The sequence below is a fragment of the Phoenix dactylifera genome, chromosome 9 (assembly GCF_051530095.1).
Source record: "Phoenix dactylifera cultivar Ajwa chromosome 9, Ajwa_hap1_PhDact_Kaust_v1.1, whole genome shotgun sequence".
Classification (NCBI taxonomy): Eukaryota; Viridiplantae; Streptophyta; class Magnoliopsida; order Arecales; family Arecaceae; genus Phoenix; species Phoenix dactylifera.
Window position 1 is genome coordinate 10,005,062 of NC_143198.1, and position 27,764 is coordinate 10,032,825.

A 27,764-nucleotide genomic window follows, 5' to 3' on the forward strand; every position below is an offset into this window, starting at 1 on the left:
ATGCCACAGTTGCTCAGTCTACTCCAACTACTTGGGAACAGCTAATCATATGGAGTGGCAAAAACTCGGATTTTTATGCAATTATCAAATCAATCTCATGAATCGCATATATTTGGTCATGGATGTGAAAGAATAATTGTCATGAAAACTCCATCTATTTGATTGTTAACAAGGTTGGGAAACTCATGGCTCCAACTTGATTTGCCCACTCTTGATTATTTGACTCGGAGGTGTGTCGACATGGTGACTAGTTTACTCATGTATACGAAAACAAATGCTACAAATTAAATATAACATATAATATTGTTGTAATAATAAAAATAAAGGCCAATAGAAAACTTAATAGGAGTAACATTCAAAAGTTACAAGATAATGATATCATCAAAAAGTTATACTTGATTTATTGAGTACTAATTAAGTCCATATACTTATGTAAGTTATTGTTGCAATCTGAAGATTTTATAAAATTAACATTTTAAAAATTACAGTACAGCATCACCAGTGAGAAGCATAAATGCTTGACGTGGTGATGCTAGACAAAGTCAACTTCCTTAATCCAAGAAATAATTAAAGGAAGATTTTTAGGTTAGAAACATCATTTAATTAGGAGGGACCTGATGTAGACAATATTTTTCTTCTCTGTTTCCAAAAGACTTGGCCAGTGATCCTAGTCATGAATTGACTCTGCCAAATTTGGCTGAGTCACCTAGAAATTTGACTTGATAGCCCTGAAAAATGACTCAACTCAGACATGAACTAACATGTCAAGTTTTCCAAAGTTGATGACTTTAAGTTCACCTTATCCAATCAGAATCACATTTGAGTAACTCCCACAGACAAATGCAACTGGTGTGCATTATTGGGAGGACTGGCTTGTAGCAATGTCAACTTATAAAAACCATGATCAAAAAGATTATCTCCTGTGTGTCTGTTAAAAAGGATAAATACATACCCTGAGGAAGCAGCGTTCAGCAATTGAAGCAGATATCTCAGCACCAAATCCTCCAGTCACAGGAGCTTCATGACTAACCTGCCACATGATGATAAACAAGGAAAACAGATTAGATTTGCCAGATGCCATAGTAAGCCAGTTGATACAATGCAAAGAACTATCTTACAAGAAGCCTTCCAGTCTTTCTCACAGAGGCTTCTACTGTTTCCTTATCCCAGGGTATCAATGTCCTCAAATCTATAAGCTCGCATGAAATTCCATCCTGTGAATCATTCACATAAGATAATTATGCACATTTTCTTTACAAAGTAATTTAAAAGAAAATCTCATTGATTCCAGATCAAATGAATCTGAATACCTTTAAGAATTACATGAAACATGTCCTTTGCAAAACATTAGATGCATGCTTATTGTTAACATGACCGTAAATTTGTAATTTAAAAGAAAAAAATAATGAAACTTATATCAAGGACACCTTATTGATGTTCAAAATAATTTCTGGCCAAAGAATGCCGCAATGGTCAAACTGTTATGCCGCTCTTGGGTTTATAACTTTCAGAATAAGTATGTTAACTATAATGCAAACTCAGATTTGAGAAACAGAAAACTTGAATCCCATTTACAGGCCACTAACCTTTGCAACCTCATCACATGCATGTTCCAATACTGAAAGCTGAGCTCCCCATCCAACAAGTGTAATGTCACTCCCTTGACGAATCACCTGGTCATAGATTATATAAAATTTACAGTTTCTTGTAACCATATGTCATAACACAGGAAATGCTTACCTCTGCCTGAGACAAAGGCAACATGTAATCATGCTCAGGAACCTCTTCAACAGCCAACCGATACAACCACTGAACAAGTTGAAGTTAAAGCCATAAGTTCTACAAACAAAACTCTAGTCGTAAAGGTCTTTTTTGGCTGACTTGTTTTTATCACTCATAAATAACAGTTCAATAGTTGCATTCCTCAATATCATCATGCCAAAAACCCACCTTAATGGAACACAACTTGGTCAACTTAACCTGTTGTGCGTTTGCTTAATATAATTATAATGCTTATGCGGCAAGCCTTAAAAAGAAAAAAAAATACAATGAAGGAATCTTTTGATGACAATTTTTTTCTGAGTGATGCAATACAGATGTAAAAGAATATTAGAGATCATGTTTCAGTCCTATGATATTAATACCTTCGGTTCAAAAAATACAACTGGATTTGAATCACGTATGCAGGCCAATAACAACCCCTTTGCTTGTCGTGGGCTTCGAGGAATCACCACCTAAGAAAGAAGTGTTGTAGAAAAGTTCAGATAAATTCTATCAGGTTCATTAACTGCTCATGTAAATAATTAAAGGAATACTTTAATTGCTTCTATGGACAGCAGATTCAAGTTACAAGTTTTTGAACCACACTAGCTTTTTAATATATAAGTTTTTAACTTTTTATGAAATCTCCTATCCAAAAAAAAAAGAATATCCGAGGCAAAAATAACAGATACAACACATACAGCTAAAGAAGCACAAGGATCTGCACCTTAAGACCAGGAACATGACAGAAGAAAGCCTCTGGTGATTGTGAATGATAATGACCACCATGCCCAACAGCTCCATATGGAGATCTTATTGTTAGACCTACGAAAACATATTGCTTCTAAAATGAAATACTGGAAGTCCACAAAAGCATGTATAAAGAACACAAAAAGCTACCTCCACAATTGAATTGGTTCCCACTCCGATATCTAAATTTAGCTGCTTCATTGACAATCTAAACAGTAGAAAAGATATTTGTCAAGAAAATTGCTGTAAACTATGAAAAACAGTTGCATATTCACTGCAAGCGCATATTATAATGACATGAAAAATTATTTTTAAGGCACCAAGAGCTCTTTAAAACCTATTAAAATTTGCTTTTAATACATGTAAATTTTTAAATATAAGCATGGTCAATGTAAGAAAGCCACTTAAAGTATTAAATGACTGATTTTTCCTACAACTGTCTATGAGTATGCTCATATTATAAAACCCCATGAGATATTGACACATAACCTCGTACCATTCTGATCCCTCAATTAAAGGAGTATCAAAACTGGATAATTCAAAGTAAGATGCAATCTACAGTGAGTGAAAGGACTATTTATGTTTTATTAAGTTAATTCAAACAGATTCTCTTACCCCACCTTCACCCCCCAGATATTGCCATCATTTTAATCTCTTCGACAACAATGCTTACATGGTTTCATATAATGCAATTTCATTCAATGCTTTTGGAGGTTTGGAGGGAATCATAGTGATGGGTAAAAAGAATGAGGAGGTGACAATTTTAAAACATGGGTAGGACATTAGCAGGGTTAGATTGGGGATGGTGAAGGATGGTAATGCTGGTGATGGTGAGAATTGGTTGGACAGTGAAAAGTGATGAAAGTGGCAACAGCATGAAATGGTAGAGATGGTGGGAAATGGGAGGAAGATAGTGGTCTTAGAGCTTTAGAAGAACAACATTTTGATGGTGGGAAATGAAGGTGGTCAAGGTGACGAAGTGTGGGAGGGTCTACAGGTGATGATGGAGATTGGTCGAGTAAGTTGGTGAGAGTAGTATAATGTGTTGGGTCTTCATGGTAGTGGTGCTGGAGTATTAGCAATTTTTTGGTACTAAAGGGAAAAGGAACAGACTGTGCAGAGGTACGATGACAGATGTTAGCAGGTGTCGAATGCTGATGAAGGATGACATCCACATTGGTGCCTAAACTTATAGCAATAAAAGTTATTTTGAAGTTTACTTTATAAGAAAAATAATCAATTGCCAGATCAATCCAATATATTATTATTGAATGGACTATTGTCACAAACTTGCAGGAGTAAGTTGCCCTGTCAATATTAACAATTCATAAAAAAATTACACTAAAAACCAAAAATGTTCCTATCATTTGTGGCAAGAAGTCTTAATGCTTGGTTTACACACCTCCCAATCAAGACACCATGGCTAAAAAACGTCATTATTCAGAAAATAGCTTAGACCATATATTTGACCTTTACAAAGAAGCAAATTTAAGAAATTTTGATTTGTTAAGATGGTTATGCTTAATTTTGAGCTCATAATGCGTTGGCTTTCTGTTTTGCCTATCATTGAAACTATACATAAGCAATTTTAATTAAAAAGAAAGCATTAAGTTTAACAGCACATGCATGACAGATTGACAACAGAAGAAGTCTTCCTGTAAGCAGCCCCACTCCTTCCCAGCCTTTTTGACCTTTTGAGACAATAAGAAGGGGCTTGTAGTCCCCACACAATTTACTGAGGTAATATTTTAAAGTTGTACAGGTGGGACTCAGACCCAGGTCGTCACTAGCAACAACTCCCAGCAAATTTACCAGTTGATACCCACTTCATGCGCCTTGTTTTTGGGTCATGCAACACACCAGATGTTACAGAATTTGGAATCCTTCACTTTTCACTGTTAACTTTTTAATGATAAGAAGTTTGTTTTTAATTATATAGAATGTCAATACCAATGAAGAACATAAAGAAAATCAGACTGCACAATAATTTTGAAGATCTCCTTTTCTTTCTTGACATGAGGGAAGAGAAGAAAATGAGTTGTATTTAGTAACAATTTATGGTGCATCAAATGCTGTGCATAATATCCACACACCATTTTTAGAATGGCCATTAGAAGAAAGTACAATTAAATTATACACAGAAAAGGCCCTTTATCACACATCCATCATGGAGAGAATCCTCAATGATATTTTGTTAGATTTATGAAATCTTTCCTCTCTTGATGAAACCTCTTCAAACTCTTGAACTCTTTCCCTATGTGCTTGAGAAGATTGTTAAAAATCATCTCTTGATTAGATCTTTTAAGAATCAACAGATCTTTCCTCTCCTGGCGAAATTACTTCAAGCATTTAAATTCCTTCCTTAGTTGCTTGAGAAGGCTGGCTTGCAATCTTGTGGCTTCTTCATTGTTTCTCGGGCTTAGGTTCATGTACTTTATATAATGGATATAATGCTAATAGTAACTCGAATTAGCGTCTTGTTTCTTTCACCATTCAAGTCTTCAAAAAATTATGACCAAGGACCTAATTCTTTAAGAACATTGAAAAACTTGATGAAGGTTCTCACCTAGGAATCATCTATTATATTATGTTTAACTCAATTTCCCCTATCTTCATGTGCTGGTAGAGTGGGGTTTTCACCCTTTTTTGAATTAATCCCCTATGTTGCCCAGTAGATACAACCCAAGAGGGGGGGGTGAATTGGGTCTTTTAAAACTTTTATGCTACTTCTAAAACTTTATGATTAACTATGCTAAGTTGTATAGATGCACAGTGAAAGTTAAACTTAGCAAGGGTTTGATGTATAGACTTCGACTTGATTAAATATGCTTGCAACTAAAGGATGTGCGGATAAGAATTAAGCAAGCAATTTATCTAAGTAAGTAAGTGTGTTAGTTAGACAATAACTAGAGGCATTACAAACACAAAGGACATATAGTGGTTCGGTGCACCCCAGCACCTACATCCACTCCCCAAGACCTCTTGGAAATTTCACTATAATCCTACCGATTACAGCCGGTTGTTTTACAAGCTCACAACCCAACTTGTTGTTTTACGAGCGCACAACGAACTCGGTCGGTTTTCCCAGGCTCACCGACTAGAACCACTCCCGATTGTTTTCCCGGGCTCACAATCAAACCCTTACACGTTGGTTTTACCCTCGGCTCACCAACAAACCTAAACCCCGTTGGTTTTCCCTTTGGCTCACCAACAAACCTTAATCCCGTTGGTTTTCCCTTTGGCTCACCAACAAACCTTTAACCCCTTGATTCAATCCCTTGATTGAATCAAGTTACAAGATATTAAAACAAAGAATAAAAACAAATCAAAGCTTCTTAAACAAGCAGATATGACAATATAAACAAATAGAGTAAAGAGAAGCCCTCAAACGAGTTTTGTAGATGGAGGAGCTCGGCTTCTTCTTTACTTGATCCTCCTCTGATTTGGCATGAAGTAGAGGATCCCCGAGGCAGCACACGGATGGAGAGGAAGCTTTCGGATTCACTTGGATGCTCTTCTTCTCTCTATTTCGTTTTGGATGGCCCTTTTGTGCTTGTGGGAGATTTCCTTTGTAATCTCTTTGAGATCCCTTTCCTAGATGATCTCTCCTACTTCCATTATTTCTCCCCTAGCTCTCTTCTTGTTTTTATAGCTTTAGATGGCGTGGAAACAAGAATATAGCCGTTAGAGACAAAAATAGAGCCGTTGGACACAGTCTGCACTTCCTGACAATATTACCGTTGGGATCGGAGTCGACTCGCGCGATCAGGAGTCGACTCGCCTGTTGCAGGAGTCGGCTCGTGCTTTACTGGAGACGACTCGGCCACTGTTCCAAATTTGAATTAAAGTGCATGCCTTGACTGGGAGTCGACTCGGCTTAACCTGGAGTCGACTCGCCAACTTCTGGAGCTGACCTGGCAATTTCGGAGTCGGCTCATCCACTGAAGTCCGTGGATCCAATTTTGAATTTTGTCCTCTCGAGTCGACTCGACTGTCCTGGGAGTCGACTCGAATCTCAGAGCCCGAACTCCCGATCCTCTGTCTTTTGGCTCGTCCAGTCTTGGAGTCGACTCGAACTTCCTTGGAGTCGACTCGGCTCTCAGTTTGCGAAACACAGCCTTCTGCCATCTTGGTGTAGCGCTGCCTTGGAGTCGACTCGAGCTGTCTGGGAGTCGACTCGAATCTCAGAGGCAGTAACTTGGTTTTCTGTCTGTTGATGGTCGCGGAGTCTCGGAGTCGACTCGTGCAATGCGGGAGTCGACTCGAATCTCAGAGTCCCAAAAATGCTCTCTGACTTTTTCCTTGTGTTCCGCTGAGAGTCGACTCTTGCTTTCTTTGGAGTCGACCTGCCAACCATCGGAGTCGACTCGCGTTCCACTGGAGTCGACTCGAATTTCAGACCCGAAAACTGCTCTCTGACTTTTCTGCCTGTGACTCCTAGGAGTCGACTCATACTTCCCCGGAGTCGACTCGGTAAACATTGGAGTCGACTCGAATTCCTCAGGAGTCGACTCGAAGACTGTTCTTTTGAATTTTTCCTTTGATTTTACTCCTCCAATTTGAATCCTTTGAACTTTAAACTTTGGGCCAATAAATTGTAGCTTTCTTCCAACTTGAGAGCTTTGGAGGCCTTCTTGTGTTCTCCCAACTTGCTATGTTCCTTGCAAAATAAATATCTTTCTCCTTGCAACATAAACATTAGTATCTATACTTCAAGGTTTTGTGATCATCAAAATCAATCTATGAATCAATCTTTGGGTCATCACCCTACCCAATAATAATTTATGATAAAAAGCCTCAACTTATATATAATATTCATATATAGCGTAATTAACCATGGATTATATGCAAGTCACTTAATTTCAACATTCAAAGTATAAACCAGATTTTATATAAAACCCTCAATAAATAGCAAAACCTTGTTCTTAGTATTTAATATTAGCAACCATAATATAACCTCTGATGATTTTCAGTTGAATGATCACTTGCATTTCCGCCGTACATATGTTTTAACACATTGAAATCTTGTGCGAATAATCATATATGTACTTGCCAGAGTACCAAAGATTTCCAGCAAAATTTACAATAAATATGCAAATACTAGATAGATTAAATCTTCATGTGATTTATATAGTACATAGATTGAGAAAATCCATCCCATCTACTTAGGTAATTTTTTTAAACTAGACCAATGAAAGAGAGAATAAGAAGTAAAGAGGTGAAATTCTATAAAACAAAAGACATGCCTGGTCAAAAGCAGGATAGATATAGTCTGCGAACTGAATTTCTGCAATAGCTCGATTCCCCTATCATTCAAAACTAATGCTAAAGTTACAAATAGTCTGAAAGACAATAGAAAATTTAACTACTACAACGGTATACAATTGAATAAACAAAAAGATTGACAAAAAATGAGGTGAAAGAACAATGATATCATAACATAAAACATAATGCGCACCATTGCTGCAAGGCCAATGGCGAATCCAGCAATACCCTGTCCATGAGAACTTGTCAGAAAGAGGGGAATAAAATGAGGAAATAAAAAAATTCCTTGATAATCAACCCCACACTTCCATATAAATGATGGAAAAAATAAGTATTATGAATATAACTATCACCAAAGAACATAAAGATGAGTGGTCATATAATCTGAAAAAACTCAGAGCATGAACTCTTGCACAATTACAGGGTTGAGTGTCCCCAATCCACTGCCGAGCGCTTGATATTCAGAGCATTTACAGATAAAGATGACAGACAGCAGAACCAAATAAAAAATACCTGTTCACATAAGGGGGTATTGAAAACTCGGTTTCTACCAAATCGATCAGCCAATCCTGTTGTGCAGCGAAAGACACCACCAAAACCTACATCCTCTCCGAATACGTAAGCACTGCAAGAAAGCTTTTCACTTTTGAGTATAATTATGATTAATGAATAACACTAATCACTAAAATGAAAGTGAAGTAGCATGAGGCCAGCACCTACTAACACATGCTCCATTAACAGATCAATGTCATTACTATCAACTTAAAAAAAAATGCTACTTTGCACTGATTTTCATCATTTGCAAGCTCATGATTGTACATCAGGAAGTCGTAACCGGAGGGCATCGTCAATTAGCATCCGCTAACCCCATCATATTTTCTTTTTCAAGTCCGCTTAGGCTCTAAAATCACTTTGACTATGCCAAAATTTCACAGATACATATGAGAAAAGTGCAAGGAAGAGAGCACTTTCTGTAACAACATATTCGTGAATAACACCCACACAGCCACAACTGACTCCACCAGCACATCTAAGTAGAAACATTTCTGCATCATTTGCCCATTTCCGGTCCTCTACTTAGTAACAAAAAGGTCTTTAAATAGAAGATCATTCTGATCTTTGAATGCTAGGTAGAGGTCTTCATATGTTATTGTTGTTCTTTTGTATTTTGATAATAACATGCTTAATGGTCAAGAACAGCATGGTTTGGACCACATTTCTTCTTTCTTTGACAAGTTCTGACTCAATAGAGTTTATATTTGAGATCATTCCTATAAAGTTAGGTGTTGATAAATACTGTTTGGCTGCTAAATCATTTGGGTTTATAATGGGGGAATATGATTGTGGAGTTATATTGAAAATGGTGGTTTTCCTGCTTGCTAGAACCCTATAAGGTGATACAGAACTGATCAAGATTATGAGTGTGTATTGAGAAAACCTTGAGAAGGGCCTTGATTAGCCTCATTAAGAAAGCTTTGATTTGTGCGGAATGTTCAGAGAAGTCAAAGGAAAGTCATAAAGAACTTTATTGCTATCGTAAAAAAGGATTGGTAATTACTTGAACCATCAAGGCATCAAGCAATATATTCCTCATAGAAAATCAGACGACAATAGAAAAATAATGGCGACCAAGACAAGATAGACAATATAAAGCTTGCAGGCTGAGGGATAATTTCCAAATCTCTAATTAGAAAATATGCATATTTGTATGCTGATTAGCATCATATAGATGAAATCCTTCAAAGACAAAATATACGACTTTTCTCATTGCTTTTAGTTTTAGCAGCATATCAATATAAAAGAATTAATGAGCTCTTCAGATTTGAGAAGCATTTGTGTGTTGTTATTTTTAGCTAACCTCAAAAATCAAGATTATTTCGAGTTGAAAAGTTGACTTTTTTATTGTATTTGTATATTTTCAGGAAAAACCCAAAGTGGGGGTTAAATTTTTTTATTTGCATATCTTAAGAAAATGAAATTGGAAAGAGATCTTAGAAAAAGGACATCTAATAGAGCCTGTCTTTAGTAGTTTGATTTTTTTTAGTAGCCTGTCTGTAGAACCAAATATATATCTGACAACCTAGCACCCCACCGACCTAACTGACCTAGGGTACTTGACCTACTTAGCTGAACTATTTACTCATGTGGACCTACTTATCATGCTTATATATGAAGAGGCAACAGAGGGCAGTAAGAGAGAAAAGGACTGAGCGCATAGGCCTTCACAGAGAAAGAGAGAGAGAGAGAGAGAGAGAGAGAGAGAGGTGAAGGAAGTTTGGACAAGGATCTTATTGGTTTCTAATGCATCATAAGTCATTTTTCCATACCTTTAAATTTAAGGTCTGCCTGACGTTTTGAGTGTCAGCCAAGGGTTCTTAGCAATAGTTTGTACCAGGCATGTCAATTGAGATATATTGCATTTTTGAAGCTTTTCTAAGCTAAGTGTTGTTTTGAAGATAGAAATTTAGAGTTTCTCTTCAAACTCTGCACTCCACAATCGGATTTAGTTTTGGAGTTGTTTTTTATATTGTCAGATCTATGATTAGTTTTAAGGATCCAGAGTCATTCTTCCTTCGAAATCAGGTCCTGTATCCATTTGAATCTATGATTTAGGTTCTATGTGGAAGTTCAGAATATGAGTTCCAAAATCATATATTGAAACTTCTATATGTGTATTTTGACTTGAAATTACATTCTTCCTAGAACCCCTTCCCACATCTGTTTATTTGCATTGAACCTTTTATAGTAATTGTTTAGTATGGCATCGTAAATTCTACCAAATATAAAACCAATATCATATTTGAAAGATATATGCTGACCCTTTGGTGGTATATGAGTGGCCTCATTTGAATTATTAGTAAGCATTTAAGTGGACCTCTAACTAGGTGGTACATGTGCCCTCATTCATATTAGAGAACCTCAGGGATTATGAGTGGCATCATCTATTTTAATAATAACAATGTAAGTGGCCACATCTGAATTATCGGGCACAAGTGATCATGAGGGGTAAATAGCAGTATAAATTAGCAGAGTGAGCCAAATATCAAGTTATTCAGGCTCGGCTTGAGCTACGCTTGAGCTTGAACCAAGCTTAACACAAGTTGTTCAAGCTCGCTTCATTTAATATATGAAGCAATCTTTTATTGAAACAAGCTGAACTTCACTTTATTTTTGCAAGGCATTCTTCTTGTTTAGACTCGACTCATTTATGAGCAAAGTTTTGAAATCTGTTTATCTCATTTTCTAACTGAGCTGATGTAAACGAGCTGTTATCAAACTGATTCCAAGTTGCCAAAACAGCTCGGTTCATTTGCAACCCAGGCATAAGAGAAATTTTTGAAGAAGATGCGATCTTGTGTGGACAATTTGAACTGTTTTCAGAGTCATCAGCTCTGATCATTTTATACTTTCTTATTCCATAATAAAAATTTTAATTTTGGCAATCTGTGATATGATATATTTAGTGAACCTATTCTTGAGCTTTTCAATGGGATTATGTCTTACATTCTAAAAGTCAGCTGCTTTCACTTCATACTTAAATCCTTTCAACAAGGGTGGGCTTTGGTGCAATGGTAATATTGCTCCATTGTGACTTAGGTGTCATGGGCTCAAAATATAGAAACAGCCTCTCCGCATGCGGGGGGTAAGGCTGTGTGCATCTGGCTCTTCCCAGAGCTTACAGTGGTGGGAGCCTCATGCACTAAGATGCCTTTTTTACTAAATCCTTTTGACTATGGTTAAGTTACAAATTGAGTTATGTAACTCACTTCATTCTTGCACATTATTTGCTGGGCAACCATGTGTTAGGTCCAAGTCATCCTGCTGACCTGCTAAAGATGATTGCTTTTCGAGGGGTTAAAGTTATCTAGTCAACAGGTCGAAAGTGAGATAACTGGGTTAACTCTAACCTACCAGAAAGGTGAGATATATGTTACTCATGGAGATCTCTCTTCACTCTCTTACTTTTCCACACTTTTCACACAATATTCCACTAACCTCACACTTCAACAAAGTACCACGTCTTACCATCCCATGATTAACATAATCTTGCAGCATTTGCGAGAATTAGGGTTAGCTAACCCATGTTTGCTATCTTGCAATCAAATAGGGTCCCAAAATGATTTGGTGAGGGATATGTCAGAACTTTTCAAAGAGAAAAGACTTGGTATTTTGATGTTGCTTTAGGATATAATTATTGAAGCGGCACCAGCAATATAGCAGACTGTTCTTTTACTATTTCTAAATGTATACTTTCTACATGAAACATGCTATGTTTAATGCTTTGTAAGTAGATTTAATTAAGATATATGGTTTCTAATGCACTTTAGTTCTGCTCTATCAAATCATATGGTTTGTAAGAGAAAAGTTTCATATCATTACTACTTTTGCACTCATATTTGATCTTTGTTTTCTTAATTAATTTATGAAGGGAAAGACATTAAATGAGGCCTCTAACTTTTGATGAGTTCTAGAGAGTAAGGCTCACTATCACATACCTGTACATGCCTTCACCAATGCCAAATAATCATTACACAGAAGATAATCATTTTAAGCTGCTAACTTTTCCACCTTTCTTGATACTCACTTGGTAATATGGAAATGATAAAACAAAATGATAAAGAAAAACTAAATGCACAAATAGAAAACAAGTCATGAAACATATGCTATGAAGCCGGTAGAGCCTCATTGAAATTTAAAGGCTACACGAATCTGCAACAATTTTTTGCTCAGATCAGATCTGATCTGATCTATATATCAATCACTGAACTCATTTGATCAGTTATTACAAAAAATCAGTTTTAAATCTAATTTCTGATTTGCTGATTAGGGATTGATGGCAATGAAAATTGTTTCAGATTTAAATTCTGATCTTATAACAGCAGTAAGTCCGCAGGATTTTAGAATAGGGGAAATTAGAGTAGAATAAGAAATACGGAAGAAGGGAGAAGGATAAGAAAAGAGAGAGGAGGAAACAGAAGGCCTAAGCCAGACTTGATCATGGGCCGGTCTTGGGCATAGAAAATATCATATTTTAAATAAGCCCAGCCCGAAGCACAACTAAAATGAATATAGTTTTGGCCCAAGACCCGGCCCATGATCAGCTGCAGCCTAAGGCCACTTATATTCTGAAGAAATCTCGCGTATAATTCTCCAAACTCCCCACCACCACAGCTAGCCACTTCTCCCTTGTAATAAAACTAACCAAACATTATTCCTACTATAATAGGATTCTTGAATTGAAAATAAACCTAAACTGAACAGCCAAGTTGACCTTTTTTTTATTTTGATTAGCTGGCCCACTATTAGTCTCACACCAGTACTGCCTTCCCTAGAGATGAACGGAACAAAATAGAGCATTCAGATTACTCCATTAAGCCACGGTTATTGTTCACAGTATTGTAGCATGAATAGCACCCATGGATAGCATGCCACGATAAATTGACCTCCTAAACAGAAAATAATAAGTAAAAAAACATTTAAAACAAATAATGCATCAAAAACTGAAACTGCTACAAGATATTCGATGCAATAAAAACTATAGCATGTTTTATAACTAGAAATCCAACCATACAGGTGAAGTCGTGAGGGAGGAATATGTTGACTTGTGATGCTAAAATTTAGGCCTACTCGATGAGCAAAGACCAAAAATCTTTCCCATGACCTTGAGTGGCAAAATAGGAGGCAGAGCAGCAGCAACTCACCAAAGAGGAGAAAAACTCTAGAAGTAAGCTTAATTGATTCTTGAATTATTCCTCAGGCACTTTGTCTACCTCTTCTCATAGCAAGCAAGTATGCACCCCACCCCACCCCAAAAAAAAAAACCCAACAAAAAAAAAAAAAAAACTCAGATTCAAGTTGAACCATTGAATGCAAACCTTTAGGAAACCCTAGAATCCTAAGCATAGGTTTATCCGGACCTCTAACATCCTTTGAAATTGAATTTGACCCAAAATAACAAAAAGTGACTCTAAGAACTCATTTTTCACTCATAACTCACATCATTCGAAAACAAGGTTTTAATTATATATACATCAATACATACCTTTTTTTGGGTACAGTACATACCTTACCAACCCCTTGGACCTAGAAAGGGGCAACGGTTCAGATAGAGACCAGCTGAACCGCAGCTACATGCTTAAACCAACCATAAAGTGAGCAGTTCCTTGGTTCCAGCAATTCGAGCAGATCACCCCAAACCAAGCCCAAAGCTGCATAACTAAAACAACCCCATTGCAATTCTTATCTGCTGTTTGAAGGTGGAAAAAATGTCAGAGAAGGGAAGACTACCTCAGGACATTGGCTTGCTGGCTTGTTTTCAATTTTTGGGGCTACAAAATCATTCTAGCTAAGTAAATTTTCTCTCTCCCTTTTCTTTCTTATTTCTTAAAAACCTTGAGTGGAATTTTGTGTCTAATTGGGAAAAAATCATGGCCGATTTTTCTAAATGAGGATTAAAAGGTTGTTGGATCATCAAATTCATGTATTTGAGCATGCAAGAAGGATTTGCATAAATTATTTTAAAGTTTTGGGTCAAGATTTACCATCTCAACACTGGACCTATATTGATACCATTTTATTACAATATTGGTCCGCAATACGGTATAAGATTACGAGGCCTATTGAGTGTCGGTATGGTACGAGACTGCATATCGGTCTGGTATGAGTACAATATGATATGTCCGGAATGGTACGGTACCGATCGGTGCAGCAAATCTTATTTGGATTGAACTCCAAAACCTATACCAAAACTTGTGTAAATCTGAAAATAATTCAAGAGAGGCCATACCAAGGGCATAGAGGTTGTATGTATGCACACACATTTATACCCTCTGATGGTACAATGATTGATGCAGCATATATGGCACCCATATCCAGTTTGGATGCCCCTGTACCTCTATGTTTTAAACCTTGCTAGAAAATTGTAATTTCTGATATTTTGAAGGCCCCTTAGTCAAAATCCTATTGCTTTTCTATCCAATTTTCAAGTTCACGAACAAATATCGCAAAACTTTTCTAATTATCTTTCAAATGGTGTTTGTTTCACACTAAAATTTAACTATCCATCATATAGCTAAACACTTTTTGGTTGTTGCTATTCGATGGCATGCTGTTTCTTGAAATCAGAACCAACTAATGTTTGCTTCACTTGTTTCTACTTTGAGGGTTGTTTAGCGAAGAACCTCTCCTCAATAATGTTATATGCCATAATATTGGAAGTATCATAGTCGATAGAGAAATTAAACATGCCAAATCAAGGTCATAACAGCAAGATGAGAAATTCTAATAATCCTAAGAAAAAGCTTACTACATTATGAAGAGAACTAACCATAAGTAGTATATATGAAGAAGCTTGACTAGGTCAACTTGATGTTCATTTTACTGTCAGGGACCAGGCAGTCTTCCATAATTTTAGCCTTTCTCAACACAATAGGACCAATTTTATGCATTTCACATGCTTAGATGAGTAAATTGTATTGGAGTATAGCAAACACTTCAGCCCTTTTCTTCTTGCCCCCTTCGCTTGAAACTTCTTGATTACTGTATCAATCATTCGAATTTTGTAGAACTACAACCAAACTATTCAGATTAAACAGGAAGGCATAAATCAGTTTTGTTTTTTCAATTTTTTAAAACATATCAACCAAGACTCAAACTCAATTCATACATAAAACTCAAACTGGAAGAAATGCCCACTACTGAAAATAGATAACCAATCATGCCACAACTTCATTCTTTTAATGCTCAAAGAGTATAAAGTTAAAAATTAAATAACCAATTTTGCAAAGCTTATCATATAACAAACTTCGTAAAATTAGAGGATCATAAACAATAATCCTTACCAAGGACAAAAATTCCACAGATATTCTACACCGAGATTACAAAGGCCATATCTGAACTTTTACAGAAACATCAGAATCCTTGAAATAAAAGCTTCCACATCTAAATCGCCCTCAAACGACAAAGCAACATCATCGATCAAAAGTAAGAAGGTCTTTATCATCCAAGCTCCTCTTTAAGATATAAAAATACTATCTTTTTCCCGTTAAAAATCTCAACTTTAGACCCAACGCAAACAGGTCAGTATAAAGAAAGGAACATCATAAACCACAGCATGGGCAATTGGGCATCTGAGGAAACCAATAGAACTCACCGGGGATCCGTCTCCAGAGCGATGTGGAGGGCCTGGTTGATCGCAGAGAAGAGATTGATGGGCTTCCCGTCCATCGGGGGCTTCTCCACTTCCGAAAAGCTCGAGAAGCATCTCTTCCCGATCGAAATCCCCCTCCCCAATCCCCTCAGAGTCATGATAGGCTCAGTCCAACAACGGTTTACTTTTTCGGTTCTTTTTGAACAGGTGGGGCTGCACGGATGGATAAGCACAAATGTCGTCGACAAAATAGAACATTAATCTGAGATTCCATGTTGCTTGGGTTACGTGTCAGATTACGGCATAATCTGAGAATTCCTAAAAATTATTTAGCTGAAAAAACAATTATATAAATTTTATTATATTTAGTTGTTGAAAAAAATATTTTGAAAAATAATATTACAAAAAATTACTATGTTTGATAGGAGGTAATCTTATATGAAATATTGCTAATTTCCAACAATGTTATTAAATAAACAATCCAAATAATAATTTTCGTTTTTTTTGTTTGATCCATTTCTTAGCCATTTATAGTCGAAGGCTATCAATGTGAGACATTTTGAAGAAAATATATTTACATTACTTAATAAATATTTTTAAATTAATTAAGCATATATTAAAAATATATTTTCTATTGTAAATAAATTTTAATATATTTTTGGTATACTCATAAATATATATTATAAGTTTATAAATATATATTATAAGTTTTATAAATATATTTATTAATCAATAAATATATTAATTACTAATAATTTCCACATCAGACTTATTAATAATTAATGAATATTTATTAATTATTTATTAATAGTTAATATTTGTTAATATATTAATTATATTATTATTTATAAATAGTATTTTTACTATTTAAATATATTAACTATAATAAGTATTATATATAATTAATATATTTATTAGTACTTTATAATTAGTATATTAACTATAAATATAAATATATAATTATAATATATTAATATAATATAATTATTATAATATAAGTGGGGGCATTTTCATCAAGCAATGATAATTTCATATTATCTCCGCTCAATAATCTGGTCTCGGAAAAAAATATCATCTCTCTTATTTGTTTTATTTATTTTACCATCTCTCTTATCCTCTTTTCATACCAAACATCGTAATTTGACATGGAATTTATTTTCCCATATTAGATCACCCCAAATAAAATGAACCTAAAAGAGGCTGGAATTTCCACCAACTATATGTTCCCCTATTAGGAAAACTAAAACAAATCGAAAATTCCACCTAACTTGTGTTCCATCATCACCATCATCATCTAAAAGACTTCAATAGCCAAACTTCAATTGCATATCAAGCAATAAACTTTAATAATAGCCATGTAAAAAAACTTTCATCATTAATGTCGATGTCATTGATATTGAAATGGGCATGGTGAATAGAAAAGTCTACACAAACTGAGCCTCCGTATAATAACTCCACTCATTAATTCATTAATATTAGCCTCGTTTGATGTGTGGGATATGATTTTTCTACTTTTTTCCAATTGTCCTTAAAATATAATATAATATAATAATAAATTTAAATAAATAGATAGCTTCAAAAGTCTTTTTTTATATTAAACAATCAATTTTATTGATGGTTCAATACATCAATATCAACATTATTAATATTTATTGCATATTAAGCATTGAACTGTAATGATAGTCAACACATTAATACCAGCATCCACATGATGAATGGAGACTCTGTACAACTTGAGTGGTGGAGTAGAAACTACCATCACTAATAATGGCATCAACATGAGGAATAGAGAATTGCACATGAGTTGAGTTTAGTTTACACCTTATCTCAGCAATGGCCCTAAGTGGATGCCACGTGGAAGCCTAAAACAAGCTGAAGGGTGCTAAGTTCTAGTCTAGGTGATACTTGTGATTATGTATGTGGAAAATACATGGAGTCATGGAACGAAACTGCTGAAAACTGTTGGAAATGGTGGTGGACCAATATGGGTGGTTATGACTATGGTTGTCAGTAGTTATTTGATAATTTTAGAGTTATATTGTAATCTAAAAAGGATCTTTCGTCAATCAATCAATAACTTTATCTTTACTTTATCCTTAATTTATCATTACTGTTATTATTTTAAATTCCTTTATTTTAGTTTTTCAGTAGAACTCTAGTTTTCTAGTAGTAGAAGAAGTAACTCATGGCCCCGACTACACTTTATTTTCTACTTTATCGAGCATAGAATGTTACAGTAGCGAAAGTTCTTAAAAGTCAAGGCACCTAGATCTCCGCTACTGTCACTATCTCCTTCATTTTATCTCCTTTCTATCTATTTGATATTGGTGGCGTGCATGCGCAATCACCACACTCAGCTACAAGTCCTGTCATCTCTCTCACGCCCCTTGCAAGGAAGGAGAAGGACCAGCCAACAAGTTTTTTTTTCCGTAGCTTCTATCATGCTGCCAAGAAGAGGATGGATATTAAATCATATGGTTACCAGGGAATCCATCGCATTCGACTGAGGAGACTCGAAACTTCTAAGCCAAGTTATTTGGACTTGTTCCTCTAGCCTCAGAGAGTTGAAGTCACTAGCGCCCTGACTGGCTCTACTTATCCTAAAGAGCTTAGCATTGAAAGCCATACTCTGCAAGATCTATCCACCAACCAATCCTTTTCATAAGATGGTTACACGGATTAAGTTCTACATGGGCCTGAGTCAGTGTGACTTGTTGGAAGTAGCTGCCAGTTAGTTGGCCACTACAATGAGGTTGTACACAGAACAATCATGAAGCATCTTCAGCTCTTCTGGTGAAGCAAGTTGAGCGACTTATCTCCATCATAGCTGGCCACTACCAAATGCCAAAGCACACTCCATTATACCTTAGGCAAACTTGGCTGATCCTTCATTGACCCATCAACATTTACAATATGGAGAAGTCAATATATTAGAAAGTCCTAACCTCCAAAAGTTTTTGTCCTACCAAAAAGGAAAGGTCAAATATCATCCTGGAGAATCCTCAGGACCTATAGACCAAGTTAATGGAGAGGTTACTCTGAGAACAAGTGTAGGACAAGATGGCCAAACCGAGCACATGATCATAGATGTTTCAGTTGCTGTCAGGCCATAGCTCAAGTCAAGGATTGGGTTCACCAACCCTAATCCTCGGATGGTTGCAAGAAGAAATATTGATGGAACTTCGCTAACACTAGCTTCCAGAATTAGTTGTCCTTTTGGAGTAACTGAAGGAGAGCAAAATATAACCAAGCCTTGATATATCTTGCTCCTAAGATGAGTAGCAACTACCTCAAAAGGTGCCACCACCACCTCTCCAGTAACTAGCAGCACTAAATCCATATGCTAGGGGGCAACCCCAAATCAATAAGGGTGCATCGAATAAAGACCACAATCCACTTTTCCAACTGGTGTCATCTGGCTTATCCTACCCAACCCATTAATTACAATAGGGTGCACTTTCCAAATATTGCCCAATTGGTTGAACTGGTATGAGATCAATTATTATGTGCCTATCAGCTTGTTCTAAGGCTGGTGTATTGAAAGTCGTATCCGGATTGGTATGACCTAGTTTATGAGTTTCCTAGAGGGTACAAGGTACTTGAATTTTCAGAATTCTTGGGAGATGATAATCTCTTGATTGTCGAGCATATCGACCGATTCTTTATCCAATGTAGCAAATCCAGAGCCAATGACTTTTTGAAACTCCAGTTGTTTGCAAATTCACTAATTGGACTGGCCTTCACCTGGCATGTGATTCTACCCTATATTCCGTTCTCATAAGGTAAGATTTAGAATCTTAGTTCCACATGTAGTTCTACTACATCGAGCCTAGAGGTATCAATAGCTGATCTTGTTAGGTTGACTTAGTAGCCAAAAACCATTGCTACACTTTCTTGAGAGAGGCCGAATATATGATGATTGCACAGAACATATTGAACTTGGAACCAAGAAAGAAGTTTGTCGGGCAAAAATTTTTAGAGCTCTTCCAATTGACCAGTTAGGCAGTTAATTATGAGGCCATCTTGCAAGAGGAGGAACAGAAAAGGGTGTCCAAAGAGACATATGCGAGAAACCCAAACTATAAGGTCTTGACCTTGGAAGTAGATGGTTTTGATCAATGTAGTTTTAAAGGAAATGACAGCAACAAAAATTACGTGACCGATATTCTAACTAGCAAGTTGTATATCTAAAAAGTCCTAAATAGACTGACTCCATGGAATCAGCCAGCAATAGGCCAACCCGTTCCCAAGGTGATACAAGGTACTCCTTTAATATCACCAAAGTAGAACAAATATCTAATCATTTCTTAAAAGATAAGCAGATACAGCTACCTAACAAGCACAAGATCCCCCCACCAGAGGAGTTGAAGGATAAAAAATGCTACAAATGATATAACAAATAAAGCTAGCATATAGCTAATTATATTGTCCATCGCAATGCCATTTAGGAGATAATTGTGGGTGGTTGGTTAAAGTTCCTAGAAAAAGACAAGGGGATCATGTTGGTGGATTGCAACCATTTTCTGGAGGTAAGGTAAAGATGACTTCGACTAATCTAGAATTGTTAGTGCTAAAGAAGAAAGACATAAAAAATCAGTAGGCTACTACCGACAGGATTTTCATTAGAAACAAGCTTGGACTAGAGTCTAAATAGAGAAGAAAGTTTGAGGAATTGAAGAACAAAAATTTTCTCTACATAGAAGCTCTGTTTTACTGATACAATAAGAAAATATGATTTGGCTTGCGGCCAGAGGAGTTGATCATATAGTAGGAGCACTTCTAGTAGGACTCAAAGAGGTTGGAGACCCATGATCAGCAGCATAAGCACAAGCCATTTTCTTCTGGTGGATATTTTGATTCTAGACCAATCAAATCCTAGAAGGTTGATGATAAAAGAAAAACCCCTATCAAGAAATGGTAGGTGATGGAAACTTTTAGCCAATCTAGAAAGATTGACCTAAAGATAAATTACTTTAAAGAAAAGTGTTACTATGCCAAAGTTCGATAATGATTTAGAAGGCTGACGACCCTCGAATAGACCAATCAAAAAGCTCTGAGCTTGTAGAACCTGTGGGAACGACAATTGTCAGCCAGGGATAGCAACCACCAAGGGTTGCCCAGAGGTTAAGAACCAACAAACTACTAGTCACTCCTTCTGGTCCGTGGTATAAAGTTTAGTCGAAGTACTACTTCCCCTATTACTACTACCACACCTAATACATGACCAAGATGCAAAAAAGATGATGGTAGAGGCTGAGGATGTTGGAGAGAAAGTATGTGGAGGGGAAAGTGTAGGTGAACAAGGAGGAAAGCCAACATCTTGGGGATGAAACATACGTTACTGCTCCCCCAGGCATGAAGGTTGTCATTCACGAAAGTTTACAAAATGGGCATCAATACCATGATTCAATTTGGCTCATGCTAGACAAAGTAGAGGTGAACATGGTGTTTACTCTGCATTTCATCTTTCAAGCAAAGGCTGGTCAACCGATGAGCATGGAGGATGATGTCGAGTAAGGAGAATACTTGGAGATCCTGGCCAACTTGGAGGCCGAAGAAGAGAATGGCCTCCATTTGATGAATTAGAAGATCAACGCTAATGATTAGAATTCCAAGGCCACCAAGAATGTTTTCGAGATCTACAAGGAGGATGGGTAAGTATGTGATGCCCTTGTTCATTGATGTCCAAATGTTTGGCATGCCGACAAGATAAGTACTCATATATAATGGAGCAGCTATCGATGTCATGCCAGCTTTAGTCATGAGGAAGCTTGGCAAAGGTGAAGATGATTTGTTGATAGCAGATGTAGTGGTCGCCAATTTTATAGGTGACTCCTGCAAAGCAAAAGGGGTGCTGCCAGTCTACCTCTACGTGGAATTCAGAGTCTCGATGACTGTTTTTGTGATTAAAGTAGACTTCACATACAACACATTTCTAGGAAGGGATTAGGTTCATGCCAATTACTGCATCCGATCTTCTCTACATCAACTGCTATTTTTGTGGAATCTAGATGCCAAGGATGATGAGGACAACGTGGAGATTGTCATTGCAAATAACAAGCCCTTCCTGATGAATGCCAACATGGTCGAAGCATAATTGTATGATCCTAACCTGAGCCCCATCTATTTTTTAGGAAAAATATGAGAGCCTGACAAACCTTACAACCTCGACTATAATTAAGACTATCTTTTTAGGTTTGGTGTACATATTGAATATGCCACAGCCGATGGGCATGGAATAGTTGTATGTTGAAGAAAAGACCGATGGCTGGAACATCGAAAGAGGTCTAGACCATAAAATAAACCCTTCTGAGGATAGTAGCCTATGTGGAGTTGGAGCGGAGCTTGACTTCAGCTTGCATGGCCGAATATATACATGAGGAAGATCTAATAAGATCTAGTTGGAAGAATGTGGTCGTGCTCCATCTAAACTAGAAGATGCTAAGGCTGAGATCCAAGATCCCTTAGTAGAAGTTAATTTGAGCACTGACTCTCAACAATGACAAACATTCATCTATGGGCTACTAAATCTAGAGGATAAGGAGAATATGGTATACTTGCTCAAAAGGTACCAAGATTATTTTGCATGGAACTACATGAAGCTGTTAGACCTGAACCAAAAGCTAGTCGAGTGTAAACTATCAATCAAGAAAGGGTTCAAGCCATATAAATAGCCCAAGAGGAGAATGTCAGTTGAAGTGACTCTAAAAGTCAAAAAAGTTGAAAGATTAATTTATGGTTGACTTCATAAGAATGGTCGACAATACTGAATGGTTGGTGAATATCATACCAAACATCAAAAAGAATGGAAAGCTATAACTGTGCATCGACTTTCCAAATTTGAATAAGACCATCCTGAATGATAAATATGCTATGTCAATTGAAGATATGTTAATCTATGTTGCAAGCTAAGATAAAGTCTTGCATTTATGGATGGCCACTTGGGATGCAACCAAATTTTTATAGCCAAGGAGGATGTACACAAAACTACTTTCCAGTATCCAAAATTGATTATAATTTTGAATGGGTGGTAAGCCATTCATCTTGAAAAATACAGGAGCCACTTATCAGAGAATGATCAACGTAATCTTTCACAAAGCATATCCAAGCATTTGGTGTGCCTAGAGAAGTCATTTCAAAGTATAAGATCTAACCAGCTGAAGATGAATCTATTGAAATGTGCCTTTGGAGTCATTATAGGTAATTTCTTAGGATTCTTGATGCACTAGAGAGGAATGGAAGTGGAAAAGAACAAGGCAAGGGCAATCATCCAGGCTCAATCACCATGCAACAAGAAGCAGCTGCAAAAGCTACTTGGATAGATAAACTTCCTATGGAGGTCTATATCCAATTATGTGGGAGAGATTCGGTCCTTTCTACCCCTACTGAAGCTTTGAGTTGAGGATGAATTCATGTGGACCAATGAACATCAATGCACCTTTGAGGAGATCAAAACTTATATTGCCAGTCCTCCTGTCTTAGTTCTACCAAGAATGAGAGTCTTGTTAAAGTCCCAGATCCAAAAATTTTATCGAGAGCCTATTGGATCAAGAAATAAAACTGGACATGAACAGGTCGTGTACTACTTGAGCAAGACATTGACAGAGACCGAACAATGACATATGCTGCTGGAGAAGCTTTGTCTAGCCTTATATTGTACTTGTATAGAGCTGAGGTATTACGAGCTTCCTATTCTTGTTCATATAATTTGCACCTTTTATGTGACCAAGTACATGTTAACTAGGCCGGTCATACATAGAAGAATCGAGAATTAGACGATCACTTTGTTTGAGCTTACTCTGTATATATTCCTTAAAGGGCTATAAAGGGTCAGACCCTTGCCAATTTCCTAGCTGATTACCCGTGTGTAGCGATGCAACATGTAGAGACTGGAATAGGAATCATCATTAGGCCAACTTTCTCTAGTAAGGACAAATTTCTCTTTCTAGCTGGATTTCTCTGCTCTAATAATTAGGCCAAATATGAGGCACTAATAATGGTCTAGACCTAATACTAAGCATGGTAATAATTGAAGTTGATGGTGACTTTCAAATGATGATTAAACAACTTTGCAGGGAGTATAATTATTGCAGTGAGTATAATTGTTGCAGTAAAGTACGTATGTGATAATATAAGATGGCTATGATGTTTATCAAAGGTCTCAATAAGGTGATACTGAAGTTTATTGCCTAAAGCAAGAACCAAGAAGCTAATGAGTTGGCACAAATGGCTTCGGGAGTTAAGATATTTGAAGATGTTTATGTTAAATTCATTAATATGAAGAAGAGAATTCTATTGTCCATGTTCAAAAAGCAAATCGACATGCAAGTACTATATGAAAATTAGAAGGTTGCTAGAGGTAAATACGCTTAAATTTGGAAGACTTTGGTAAGAAATTTTAAGGATGAAATTTTTTAAGGGGGGAGAATATAACACCCAACCTAGCTAATAACAAACTGGGCCTAATCCACTTGATCGACCTAGATATAAGAGTTGGAGTAGGAGACGAAAAAATGATAGATTCCTATTCAACTTAGAATAGGAGACGAACTCCTCCTCTATCCTGTTTTTCTACAGAAGCTAGAAAATCTAGTCTCCATCAGTTATTTAAAGATCTCCACACTCCTTTTAACCTCACTAATAGATTTTGTCGATCACTATCGCTAGACCACCATTGGTTCCTTCTCCTTCTTTTCTTGACTTTCAATGATCTTGACTCATGGTGCTTATCGAAAATTTTAGTTGAGCGCTCGCCGAAGTCTTAGATTCTAAGAGAGATTTTCAAAATTATTTGGATCTGTAGTTTGGTTTTGCTTCAAGATAAGTAATGATCTGCCTTTTCTATATTTTTATTTATATAATATTATTTTTATAATAAATAAATTGTTAATTGACTTATATGTGATTTATCAATTTTATGATATTATGTTTTGAATGGAAAATAGATATATAATTTAGAGTAATATTTTTTGGATTGTTGTCATATTATTTATTGATCTTACATCATATATGCATATTTTGATTGGATTATGATGTATATATTAGATTTAAACTCTCAGCCTGATTATATACTGGACTCTGCCAATTGGAGGTTATGCATCGGCACTCTTACTATTATTAAGTATATTGATTCTGCTTCTGACCCTGCCACAGAGTATAAATATGGTATTTTGGCCCACTCTATAGGATATAAGTATGGTATTCTAGCCCATTCTACAAGTATAAGTGCAGTTCTGTTTTGGACCTAGCCATAGGGTATAAGTATAGCCATAATTAAAGTTGTTGAGTTAAATATGTTTTGTTTCGAATTAGATTTATGGTTGCATATATGAATATTTGAAATATATGGATTTTAATGGATTTGTGTTTTGAAATGAAATTGGTTATATCTTTACACTGATTCGTAGTAACTTATGTTTTACTATTGTATCTTATGTTATTACATGAATTATCTAGTTAGGATTTCATTATTTACTAGGTTGTCAAACTCATTATTTCATATCATAATGTTTTTATAAGTTCGGAGCACTAAGATGGCACAAGGTTATAATTGGGAGAGCGACTAGAGACAAAATTTGACATTTTTAAATTTAGATCAAGATTTGACTAGAGTTTGATATAATATTTTCTTGAATATTGTTAGTTTTGTGAGACATTAAAATTTGGCTCTAATTATTTAAATTAAAGTTTGAATTTTGGTTATTTAAATTTATTTCGCTGTTTGCTTTATGATATCGTGATGAGATACCTTACATACTTGTAGGGATAGTTCCTTATGAATATGCAGTGGTTGCTGCGATTCTGATTCGTGATCTCGACGTTATACCAATAAGATCCTTAGGCCTACATAGAATTGATCAACTATAATAGTATAGCTTGAAAAATCAATTTCTATATATTAGACAAAAATAGTATGGCATAGAATGTACCATATTAGATCCTAGCCATCTAGTTTATATTTTTGAATTTCAGGTATAAATTATACTTTTTTCTTTTTAATAGCTAACATATTATATATGAAAATCCAAAAATGAAATTTAGTTGACCCCTGAAATCTAATATACAGAATTTAACATATTAAAATACAATACATTCAAAATTTTAATATATAAAATTTTAGTCATTGAAATATAATATGTACAGAAATTTAATGATTAGAATTTTACTTCTTGTAATTTATTGTATAGAAGTAAAATGGCAGAATTTTCAGTGTGCAGAAATTTAGTTCTATACACACACACACACACCCCAATGCAATAATCAATAGTCACTTTGTTGCTACCTTAGCGTATAGAAATTAATTTGTAGAATTGTTAGTTTACAGAAAATTAAGTTACAAATATTCATTATAGAAATCTAATATGTAGATATTTGAAAACCAGAAATAATATACAGAAAATTACTTTGCATAAATTCAAAGCAGATTTTGTTTAGCTGGAAACTAATTTTTGTAGAATTTATTTTATACAAACTTCTTCTTAAAACAAGATATTATATACATAGATAATTGTTTCAATGTTAGAAGAAAATGGAGTGAACGATGAAACGAAAGGAAATTATTGGGAAAACTTACAAGAAATCGGGATTGGTATATGCATGGGAGAAAGAAAGAGAAGAGGAGTGTTGTTGGGCTTCTCACACATGAGGGAGAAGTGCGAGGGAGCGTGGGGGTTAGGTTTCTCATAAGAGGGAAGAAAGGAGGAGGAGAAGCATCGGCTCGGTTCTCATGCAACATACACACACACACATAGAGAGAGAGAGAGACATGGCTATCATCATCGCTATCTCCACTATCACTATCACTACCTCCACCACCTTCGAACCTTAACCGCACCACCACTATCATCATCGCTATCTCTGCTATACTGTCAGTATCCTGCCACTACCATTGTCACTACTATCATATCATCGCTATAATCATTATCACCTCCACAGCTCCACCACAAAACCTGCATCCATGTTAGCACTATTGTTGCCATCAGTTCCACCGCACCACCATTGACATCTCATCATTGCCTTCTCCACATTGTCGATGCATCCCCCTTAACATTGCTGTCACCACCTCCTCCATAATACTACCACCTTTGCTACTAACACCAACAGTACCTCCACTATTTTCGTTGCTTCTACCATCACCTTTGCCACTATTGTCATGCTTGTATTTTTAAAAGTAATTAACTATATCAAACATGCTTATATTTTTAAAAATTTAGATAAATAAAGACATAATTTTTATTTTATTTTTGAAAAATAAAAAATGAAAGTGATATGAAACAGCATCTAAACATATTATATTCAAATCCCTCCATCACTACTGGAGTCATCATTTCCTAGCACCGATTTGATGCGGTGGTCATTGATGTGCAACCCTAAAATTTGGTGCCTAGAAAACAATGCATAATGTGCATGACTTAGGTTTCAGGCTAAAAAAATAGGGGGAGGGCCATTAAGTGGAGGTTGTACTACTCTTCCTCGAGAAGGGTAGTTAGATATAGGGTTTGTCTATCTCTAGAATTTTTCCTAGCTAAATTGAGAAAGGGAGAAGGATCCGAGCTGAATCTTTCGCGGAAAGAATGATCGATTTTTTTTATGATGTCGACCATTGGACCGTGCCTTGCTTATATCTAAAAGCATTCCAAAATTCTTCATTCATCCGCATAGATTTTAAAGAGATTATATCCATTCCGTATACAACCCCACTCCAAGGGAGAATTGGAGGTTGGTTTATATTGGAGCTGCGTTATTTGTGGCATATCACCCAAACCTTTCCTTTCAAGATTAAAGCATGTGTCATACATTTGCTGAATTTTGCCGAATGGGCCCCATTTCAGCTTCACCG

At 36.1% G+C, this 27,764-nt stretch overlaps 1 protein-coding gene across 1 annotated transcript in view; it reads right to left on the reverse strand.

Moving 5' to 3' along the window:
• Positions 1-16,140, reverse strand: part of LOC103718364 (branched-chain alpha-keto acid decarboxylase E1 beta subunit) — a 32,190-nt gene extending 16,050 nt beyond the window's left edge. The window contains exons 1-11 of the mRNA XM_039117467.3: positions 15,929-16,140; positions 8,290-8,401; positions 7,970-8,005; positions 7,758-7,817; positions 2,662-2,719; positions 2,489-2,586; positions 2,145-2,234; positions 1,741-1,809; positions 1,587-1,673; positions 1,119-1,214; positions 953-1,030 (exon numbers count right to left, since the gene is read on the reverse strand). Of these exons, the coding sequence (XP_038973395.2) occupies positions 953-1,030; positions 1,119-1,214; positions 1,587-1,673; positions 1,741-1,809; positions 2,145-2,234; positions 2,489-2,586; positions 2,662-2,719; positions 7,758-7,817; positions 7,970-8,005; positions 8,290-8,401; positions 15,929-16,083 (939 nt within the window). The 5' untranslated portion in view covers positions 16,084-16,140. The remainder of the gene's footprint in view (positions 1-952; positions 1,031-1,118; positions 1,215-1,586; positions 1,674-1,740; positions 1,810-2,144; positions 2,235-2,488; positions 2,587-2,661; positions 2,720-7,757; positions 7,818-7,969; positions 8,006-8,289; positions 8,402-15,928) is intronic.
• Positions 16,141-27,764: the final 11,624 nt, after the last annotated feature.